The 9751-nt window shown below is 47.8% G+C and overlaps 2 protein-coding genes across 6 annotated transcripts; one reads left to right on the top strand and one right to left on the bottom strand.

Moving 5' to 3' along the window:
* Positions 1 to 318: 318 nt before the first annotated feature.
* On the bottom strand, positions 319 to 2241 carry LOC121591814 (PXMP2/4 family protein 3). 2 transcript variants are annotated; one of them, XM_041912811.1, is made up of 4 exons: positions 1899 to 2241; positions 1267 to 1411; positions 811 to 1186; positions 319 to 738 (listed from the first exon to the last, which is right to left on the bottom strand). In XM_041912811.1, the coding sequence occupies exons 2-4, from the start codon at positions 1353 to 1355 to the stop codon at positions 619 to 621; spliced, it is 585 nt and encodes a 194-aa protein (XP_041768745.1). In that variant the 5' UTR covers positions 1356 to 1411; positions 1899 to 2241; the 3' UTR covers positions 319 to 618. The 2 variants fall into 2 exon arrangements, with proteins under 2 accessions (XP_041768745.1, XP_041768746.1); XM_041912812.1 differs by lacking the exon at positions 1899 to 2241 and adding an exon at positions 1487 to 1681.
* Positions 2242 to 2373: 132 nt separating this feature from the next.
* On the top strand, positions 2374 to 9349 carry LOC121591813 (E3 ubiquitin-protein ligase RNF185-like). 4 transcript variants are annotated; one of them, XM_041912809.1, is made up of 2 exons: positions 2374 to 2676; positions 7414 to 9349. In XM_041912809.1, exon 2 carries the CDS (start codon positions 7441 to 7443, stop codon positions 8293 to 8295), a length of 855 nt encoding a protein of 284 aa, XP_041768743.1. In that variant the 5' UTR covers positions 2374 to 2676; positions 7414 to 7440; the 3' UTR covers positions 8296 to 9349. The 4 variants fall into 4 exon arrangements, with proteins under 4 accessions (XP_041768743.1, XP_041768740.1, XP_041768741.1 ...); XM_041912806.1 differs by having other exon boundaries at positions 2375 to 2798; XM_041912807.1 differs by lacking the exon at positions 2374 to 2676 and adding an exon at positions 3332 to 3532.
* Positions 9350 to 9751: the final 402 nt, after the last annotated feature.

The following is a 9751-nucleotide window of genomic DNA, read 5'->3' as shown; positions in this document are numbered from 1 at the left end:
CATGTACAGATGACGATACAGGGGTTTCCAGGGGTTCTCATAGTTGTGGGACTCTTTCTTGAGTATTTCCTATTGGAAGTGAACTTCATACGTTAGAAATTGGACTCTATGGCACCCTTTTTGGGACATGCAGCATGAAAATTCCGATTAGATTTGTTCAACAAGGGTGCTATAGAGTCCAATTCCTACTAGATTAAGTTCATTTCCCACAGGAAGGAGACAATAAAGTGTCCCACAGCTATGAGAACTCCTGGAAAACCCTGTAATTGTGTTTCTTTCTACCTAATTTAAACAAACAACAAAACGGTTTTAACATCATACTTTCACACTCCTCTCGCCAGGGTTATTTTAATTTGGCTTTATAAAACAAACAAAAAATACAATATCCATTAAACATTTCCGCAGTGTAGCCACTTTTTTCAGCCGTTTTTTCCCCTTAACCCCTTACATCCTATCAATAACGCACTGTTACTGATTTTTTGTGTGTCTGTGTGTTTGTTCAATTTTCTCCCGAAAGAAGTAAACGTGTCCCCGGATTAAATGCAACGTGCTCTCGTTAATTCAAATGCTTGCGTGATGTCACGTGTCTCTTCGCAACCGTTTTGCCAGAGTATTTCTTCAGGTGGATTTGCTCTGTTCCTGTGCCCGCTGCTGGCGAAACTGTTCCGCCTTCCTTCTCTTCGTGGACAGGAACACCATCCAGCAGAATCCGATGATGTTGGCAAACAGCACGCGTAGCTACGTATAAAGAATCGGAGATGAAATTAATGTTTCAGATGGAATCTTTTTATAGAACGCGTTTGAAATTACCATCGGTGGAATGTAGTTGAAGTTGATGAACACGGGCAGGGTAAGGTACTTCCAGTTGCCCCGCAGAATGCTACGATACTGGGTGAACAGATTGCCGAGCGCCTCGTCGTGTGTTTTGTACTCGAACCGGGAGATAAAGTACAGCGACAGGGCGGTAATGACCGGCGCAAAGAGGGCCCGCTCGCCCAGCAGCATCAGCAGCTTCTTGAACCGGGTATCGTGCGTGATGCGATCCAGCCAGCTGTAGAAGAAGTGCGACAGCGGACCGGTAAAGATCAGCCCGAACAGCCCGTACGCCATGACCGAGTCGGTGTTGACCTGCTTCGCACCGCCCAGCTTCTGCGAGACCAGGTTGGCGGAGGATGCAATTACGCAGCTGTGTAAAAAGGGAGCGAAGCGGTAAGTTGCAGCAAAACCAGTTTCTGCTTGGCGGGGCTGCAGACCCTCCTCGCATACCTTGTTATAGCTTTCGTGCGAAGCGGATGCTCGAAGAGCTGCTCCAGATAGGAACCGAGCAGGTTGTAAATCGGTCTCGAGAGGGACATCTTGGCGGTTGAGGGTCACAAATCTTCTTCGTTCCCTTCGATAACGTTACAAAACACTGGAAAGGAATGGAATTCAAATATAATTGACCAAATGTATGTAAATTGTGTTTTTTTTGCGAAATGGGACGCACACTACAACCGTCTGTGCGCGGATTCAAGCTTCAATTAACTCTCTACTTATCAGTCAGACAACAAGCAAGGGAACGATAGCGGGAAGAGTACGCAATGAGAAAGCTTTTTTAGCATTATCAGGCGATAGTACAATCCTTCGCATTCGTCTTCGCTGCGGACAGCCCTCCCCCGGAGAGGTTTATGCAAGTGTGCCACCGAAGAGCGCAACCAAATTGTAGCCCCGTACCGGTTGGATAACGTACGATTATTTCACCTGATAAGCACCAGTCTTACCCTCGTTTCTCCCTCAACCAGCTGATAGTACGACGGTAAACAATTCCACAGTCACGCCATCTAACCCTCGGCGCGCTTAGGTCAAAGGTTCGGGCTAGCCGGAAAAGAGGTCATTTGAAGAAAGAAAAGTGGCCTTACCGAGGATGACTGAGCTGCTTTCAGATGGTAAATAATAATGTTCGTGACATTAACTATACACTTTTTGCTAAAACTACACAAATGCACTTGAAGAAAAGCTAATTTCCAGCGAATATTTCCCCTCTCTTTATGCTGCGCACTTTGGAACGATCCGCGGTATGTTTTGATAAACCGTGCTAACGGTACAACCAACTGACAGCTGGTTTGACAACCGCGTATCAGCGGTAAACAATTGCTCTTCCTTTCCTTGTCTTTTGCACCCTCAAACAACTGTAATTGCCAAAATTTTCAATAGAGTTTCACAAAAAAGTCCTCAGAAAGCACAAAAAAAAACACAATCGTTGCGATTAAATACCTAAATGTTACAACAGTAAAGCGCACCTGCTTGTGTCGCCCGGGCTTAAGCGACCCGCAGCTGTCACTGCACTGACAGCTGTGCGCGCTCTCTCTCTCCCTCGCCCTGTCAAAGTCTGAAAAAGAAAAATATTATTTCATCACACGCAAACTACTTTTCGTACGGTGCGGATGCATCGCAGCGCACCAGCTCCGCATAAAATTCAGGGCAAAGTTATCCACATTACCTACACGCGTTTCCAGTTCAAGTGCAACGCTTCAGTGTCCTTTGAAATCTGGAAACAGGAAACAGGGCGGAAAAAGGGTACGGCGCAACACCAAACAATCGCTCTCGTGACTGTTCGGGGCGGGTACAGAGGTGCGGATCATCCACTCCATCGAAGGGCAGCCATCTGAACGGAACCCAGCGAAAAGCGAAACATACGTACGTGTCTTTTCTGTGCGGCGGCGGCTCAAAGAAGCCCTTTTGTTTTGGCGTAGAGGAAGAGGAGCAAAGTGCGTGACAGTGCGTGGAAACAATAGCTAGTGCTGCTTTTGTTTGAAACGGTACGTTTGTGTCCCATACCAATTTCGTACATTTTTGGTGCATTTCTAACAAATCCGAGACCTTCGAGCTGTGATTCCGCTTGAAGTATATCCCTTTCGACTGTGTCCTGTGTATTCCCGTGAAAAAAAAAAGCAACGCCAACCAGGATCGAAAGGAAAGATCCGATTTGTGTGTGTGTGAGTGGGCTGGAAAGTGAATCGGGGATATCGAACTCGATCGAAACGTCGCGAACTTCACCCGCAAAAGGGGGAGAATATGAAATGGTTGAATTGGCTACTATCATCTGTCTCGTCCTCCCCACCATTCCACCCCGTTCGTGAAGGCTTAAAAGAGAAGCAAAGCAACACTCGATATGCGTATGTGTGAGTGTGTGTGTGTGTGTGTGTGTGCAAACAGCAGGGATGTCACAAGTGCAGCACCAGACAACCAACACCCCCCCCTTCCCACCCTCCACCCCCCTTAGTAGAGTGTGTCCTCTCCGAAGGGGGTTTGGGTGCAGAAAGGGTAGCAGTGTCTGTCCGGGTTCGCGACGATTTGTTTTGCCTCTATCGTCGTCGTGTCCCAATTGACGTTCCACAACACGCACAAATCCACACGTACACACACACACACACACACACACACACACATTGCATATTATTGTGCGCCTGTGCGTACCACCGTGATTGTTTTTTTTTAACATTTTATTATCATTGAGAGGCCAGTTTTCGACGGGTGGTGTCCGTGATCCGTAGTAAGCATATTCTGTATTAAATTGGATCAGTACTAAAGCGCTCAGCTGTGGTAATTTAGGGAAGAGGAGGGAACGAAGGCTAGTGGTGACACGGGAAATTTAACCAAAGGAACGAACAGTACTTAAAAACAATCAGCCCCCCCGCCAGCAAAGTACTACGTAGTAGGCGACGGTGTCCTTTTTTTCGATGTGCTGACCTACCAGAGCATATCTTACGTGAAACCGTAAAACCAGTTCCGACCGGAGGAATCTTGTGTTCGGTACACAGCGCGTCAAGAGCGTTAATGTTCGAGAAACAATTCCTTGGGAGCAGACAGTGTGTGTGTGTGTGTGTGTGTCGTTTTTTTTTTGCAATTTTGTGAATGTCCCCAACTAACAAGGAGAATCGTTGAATTTTGAAACTCTGTTTTTTCTCTCTCTCTCGCCTCCAAGTTTGTCAGCCAAATGGCGCCCCGGGAACGGTGATGGCTGGCTAGCTCGATTGTCCGGCAGCTTCCCGTCTGTGCGTATGATGGTTTTTACTATTTTTTGTATCTCCTTTTTAGGCAGTGCAAAATAGAGCGTGTAATGCACAAACACAATGACCTTCGAAAGGTATGTCGACCGCAAGAGAACGCGGACCATCGAGGAAATGTGTACGCCGTCCTCGCCGCCCCGGGGGCGAAGTGTGCTGTGTGGTTCGCTTATCCCAACCTGGAAGTCATGGGACACACACACACACACACACACACACAAACTGGATCGATACATCTAATAACATCAACAAAAACAACAAGACCCGTCAACGGGAACCACTTCTCCCGACGACCGGTTTCCCAAGGGAATGCAAAACCAGGAAGCGAAACGATTAGCGGCTGTTAATTGAAACTTTTGTCCCCCCCCCGCCCCTTAAGAAGAGAAAAAAAATCAACCGACTTGTAGGAAAAGTGGAAAACAGCTCGTTTTAGGTTTTGACTAAAGATGCGCAGCACTCCACACGTGTCGTCGCACAGCTTCATTGCACATCACATGATCTCGATGCGTTCGGTTGATAACGCCGCACGCGGGCTCCTCCATGCGACGTTGTTGGAGAGTCTGCGGCTAACAGACACACACCCAAACACCCGCCAAAGACGTCATCAACGGTGGGGTGATGCGTGGTGTGCAGTCCAAAAACCAAACGCACGTTTCACTGTGCGCAGCTACCACCACACCGGTTTGCCGGTTGAACGATTTCTAAGCATCCTAAGGTTGGGTTGGCAATCGGTTTCAGTTGCTCCGGTCGGTGCTGGTGCTAATGAAATGCTTCTTCTTCGCGAGCGAAGGCACGAAAATGAAGGGGCACACGGGCCAGCCAGCCAACCGTTTAGCTGATGAATATACTAATCCATCCATCTGTAACGGTTTTCAACGGTGGTCAAATTTCGCTACTCACACACACACACACACACCACGGAGCACACACAACTTCAACGAAACCTTCAGCCAAGGGCGTACTGAACCAACGAGGCGGGGTGAAGAAGCCTTTCTCACAAGCAAAACGCAGGAGGCGGTTGTTTTGCCGTATGGGGCTGTAGCGATTTCCATCCGCTTGTGCATACATATTTATGTACAACGGGGGGGGGGGGGGGGGGGGTGGGCTGTCTTCTTTTTTTTTTTCTGTTCGGTTTTTGTGCAAGTTTCGAACGTTTTCGACCGGACGGCGACAAGTACGTGCCGTGCTGCAATAATTTGGGTCGGTTGGGCACAGTGCGGGACCGGTACACGCCCGGTCGCACGAGGCTGTGGTGTGTTTGTCGCAAAAAGCCCGTCCGTCCGGCAAACCGCTAACCTTGAAAACTAGGTTGTGACTAATTGTTGTTGCTTGTCTGCATTAAAAACCCTCCTGTACATGTCGGTGGTCGTCCAGTATGGCACGATGTTCTTGCGGGGAGAAAAAGAGAAGGGGGGGTGGGGGGGGAGGGGCAGTGATTGTAAGATATGCAAAAGTAAGCTGTTGAACCCGAACCTCTTCGCCGCTGTTTGAAAATTGCTGTGGACGGTCAGGGTCAGCTTTCGTCGTATGTTTTTATGCTCACAGGTGGTGGTGGTGGTGGTGGTGTGCCAATGTGCGTTCGAACCAGTTGGTAGTCAATTAACGAAAGTCGTCCGCACTAGTGCGTTCTAACCAATGATTAGTTGTGTTCATTGCCAATGGCGCAGTTTACACGCGCTCTGATCAAGTTTGTTGTGCAGACGAAGTAGTGGGAAGACGATTGCGGTCACTGGAGAGGAAAGCTATCCAATCATCATAAAACACAAAAAACACACACTAAATGTCCCACTGTTTACGATTTTGTATTAATTTAATATTCTCTTTCCTTTACGCGCGCTTGAAACAATGCCCCCCACCCCAGCCAGCAGTAAGGTTTGCCTTCACCTATTGACCTTCTCTTACACACTGTGGCGGGTGGCGCCACTCACTAATCTCGTCCACGATGACGTATGTGGTGTGTTTGTGTGTGTCAACCAGTGCAGAAGACACGTTCGTTAACATACGATGCACTGGCGCAATCCTACAAAGCACCTTCCTCGAAAAGGACACGTCATACCTTTCCTATTGATTTGTTACGCACACACACAAACACACGCACATGTGTCTAATAATTGCCGGTTCTCCGGATATGGTGTACCACGTTCTTCTGCCGTTTAACAAATACCATTCGATACGTGCATGTTGTGGGTTGGCCACCAGCGTCGATAGACTCTTCTGCTGGGGAGCGTAAAAAAGCGGAAACAACTTGTGGGAGCATCATAATTATTCCACGTTCCGCAGGACAATATGTGTTCCTCGGGAAGCGTTGTTTCGTGTTCTGTTTGCCAGTGTGATGTTGATTTTCTATAAATAAAGCACTCTCCCTGAGGGCGGGTGTGTGTGTGTGTGTGTGTGTGTGTACATTAGTGATGGGAAAAATGGAGTTTTCGTCGGAATTGATTCCGGATAGTAGGTCGGGAATCGTTTCCGGAATTGACTTCGGAACTATAATCGGAATCAGAATCAGTAACGGAATTGAAATCGGCTCCGGAATCGGATTTGGCGCCAAATCGGCTTCGAAACCGGAGTCGTTTTCGGGACCTCCACAAGAAGAGACGTTTGGATCCAATGATGCTACGTATTGATAGCCGCAACGATCCATTATCATGTACATTCCCGTACTGATTTCGCTTCTGCAACTTCTTATTTCAATTCAAGAACTGATTCTCATTCCGGAGCTAACTCTAATTCTGGAGTCAAATCTGTTTCCATTACCGGGCAAATTGCGAGTCCCAGGTCCATAAGATTCCAATTCTAGAGCCAATTCCGATTTCAGAATCGGCTCCCGAATCAGAATCGTTTTCAGCATCGAAATCGGCTTCGGAATTGATTCCGAGCAAGGAATCGGAATCGGGTAGGTCCGATTCCGAGCTCCCACCACTAGTGGGCATAGTGATGAGGTGCAAACAAGTTAACAAAAACCAAACACACACATACACACGCTCTTCATTCTTGAAAGACTGCACCGTCGTAACCTTGTGGGGCTTGAAAGCACATTATCCGTCCTTCAGTGGGTCGGTGGGCGGCAGTATCTAACATATTCCAAAACATCTACCACCCAATCAAAAACACTCCAACGAGACGGATTAGAAATGAGGTGGACAAACTGGTTTCCTCCCCCCAGTGTCATCCCAATATCGGCGATGCAACGATGGTTGACGAAATGGACTTTTTTTTTCTTCTGTGCAGCACCGAACTGAGTGCAAATGTCGACAGGAAACCTTTGCTTTTCGTTGGCATTTTACGACACACCGTGTTATCGTTGCGTTAATGTTCGCCTTCCTCTGACTAATTGCTTTTCCCTCTCTCTCTCTCGATCTCTTTTTAGGATACGAACAGTGTGCTCTAATCCGGCATGGCATCAACGACAGATATTCCTCCGGCCGTGGGCAACGCGCCCACCGCTCCCTTGCTAGAGGATCTCAACGAGGACACGCCCTCCTCCTCATCGTCCAGCACGGCGACGACGACAGACAGTGGCAAACCTTCGACATCGTACAGCTTCTCCATGCTCGGTGCGGATACGGCCATCCCAGGCAGCAGCAGCAGCAGCAGCAGCACCAGCTACAGCATCAAACGGCCACAGTCCGGGGACGATAGTACCCAGCCGGCGGCGGCCGGTGGTAGCAAAACCAAGACACAGCTAGAAAACGACACAACCGGCGGCGATGGTGCGGGCGAGGGCGCATCGACAGGTGCGCCATCCACCGATGCCGGCGAGGAGGAGAAAAAGGACGACTCCATGTTCGAGTGTAACATCTGTCTCGACACGGCCAAGGACGCGGTGGTAAGCATGTGCGGGCATCTGTTCTGCTGGCCGTGCATTCACCAGTGGATGAACGGGTACCGCAACACCTGCCCGGTGTGCAAATCGTCCATCAGCAAGGAGAAAGTGATTCCGCTGTACGGGCGCGGCGGCAGCAAGGAGGATCCGCGCAAAACCGTACCGCCCCGACCGGCCGGCCAGCGTACCGAGCCGGAGCAGCCGCACGGCTTCCAGAGCTTCACCGGCGACGGCAGCTTCCACATGTCGTTCGGTATCGGGGCGTTCCCGTTCGGGTTCTTTACCTCCACGCTGAACTTTGGCGACTTTCGCGGCGCGGGCAATGTGACGCGCGAGAATACGCGCGAATCGGAGGAGGACCAGTTCCTGTCGCAAGTGTTCCTGTACGTGGCGCTCATCTTTCTGGCCTGGCTGGCCATGGCCTAGAGAGATAGAGAAAGAGGGGGGGGGGGGGGGGTGAGGGCGAATGTTAAAATTTTCCGAAATCAAATGGGACAGAGGGATAAACACACAAGGTTGGCGAAACAAGTCAGAAACGGGCACGCGCATACACGCACGGTCGCACGTACACACGTATCACCCCAGGCGTCGCGGAACCAGGTGCAATAGGTGCGGCCGCGTTTAAACTATTAACTGAAGAAAGACAGCTTTTTTTTTTTGGGGGAACGATTGTAGTAAAAACAAAAAAAAAATTACCTCCTCGCGGTCAAAAATGCTATTCCTCATCATTTTTTAGGGAAATACTACAAGCACTCTCGTTTGGTAAGATTGAATCACGAGACGACCGGTGCAATCTACTTTGTGATAGCTCTTAGATGGATCCCAAATATGTTTTCTTCTTCTAGGAAACAATCGTGCTTTTAGGGAAAATAGAACGATTTTTACAACCGAAAACTACTACGGAAAAAAATGTAATGACCCCCCCCCCTCTCCCATGAACCTCATAAGAGTCATTTTATCTAAAAAACAAAACAAAACTGTAATTCCTGATACGTATGTATGTGTGCGCGCGCGCGTGTATGTCAAGTGTTGTCATTTTTTGTTTGCGCATAAAGATGTATGTAATTTATTGAGTGTAGTAATGTATAGGAAGTAAATAGGGGAGAGGAGGGGTGCGCATAATGCATTTTGCGGGTGAATCAAGAAAGGGCGGCGACGAAGATTTTGTAATTATATATATATATATAGATACTATTGTACGTACGTATGCTTTATCCATCTTTTCGTTTATCGTATCGTTTCAAAACACTTCCCACTATTAGCCCTTTTAGCATATGAAGCAATGATTATACATATATTTTTTCTCTCCTATCGTTTTTCCTTTCTCTCCCTCTGCGAGGTAAACGAAAAATCACACACAAGAAACAATCGGAATGAGAATATATGAGGGGGATGTGCAAAATAGAAAAAAGAAAGAAAAAGAAACAAGCAGTGGAACAAGTTAGTGGTGTAGAATCGTGTCAATAAAGTTTAAGTGCTACATACAGTTCAAAACACAGTGAAAGAGCGAAAACATTGTCGAAACATTGGAGTCCAGATAGGGGGGAAAAACCGTATTGAGAACGAAGTAGAGAAGTATTACTGAGTAAGTAAACGCGTTTTGTTTTTCTTATTCTGCTCCTTTTTGGAAGTAAAAGCTTCGGATGTATCCGTTTGGCAGAAGAACAAAACAAACAAAACAAGAGCAGCATGTTTCATTACTCAGTTAAGATCTCTAATGTCTCCTTTACTTAAGTTGAATCGTTGCGTCAGTGCTCGAGTGCTTTCGAGCAAATCCACAACAGACGTCGTTTCACTTTACCGAAATTAGCACGTTTTCCGTTACGTAGCATTAGCTGTATCAGAGTTTGGGTGGTTTGCCCAATTTATTTACCAGATTCAA

Source organism: Anopheles merus, chromosome 2L, assembly GCF_017562075.2.
Source record: "Anopheles merus strain MAF chromosome 2L, AmerM5.1, whole genome shotgun sequence".
Taxonomy (NCBI): domain Eukaryota; kingdom Metazoa; phylum Arthropoda; class Insecta; order Diptera; family Culicidae; genus Anopheles; species Anopheles merus.
The sequence above is the reverse complement of the archived record's forward strand: the minus strand, read 5'-3'. Positions and strand labels throughout refer to the sequence as shown.

Bases quoted from the DNA above. Each gene is read 5' to 3' on its own strand.
- LOC121591814 (XM_041912811.1), bottom strand. From the start codon at position 1,355: ATGTCCCTCTCGAGACCGATTTACAACCTGCTCGGTTCCTATCTGGAG. The intron at 1,187-1,266 runs GTATGCGAGGAG...CTTTTTACACAG, and splicing joins CGCACGAAAGCTATAACAAG to CTGCGTAATTGCATCCTCCG. The intron at 739-810 runs GTAATTTCAAAC...CTTTATACGTAG, and splicing joins TCAACTACATTCCACCGATG to CTACGCGTGCTGTTTGCCAA.
- LOC121591813 (XM_041912809.1), top strand. From the start codon at position 7,441: ATGGCATCAACGACAGATATTCCTCCGGCCGTGGGCAACGCGCCCACC.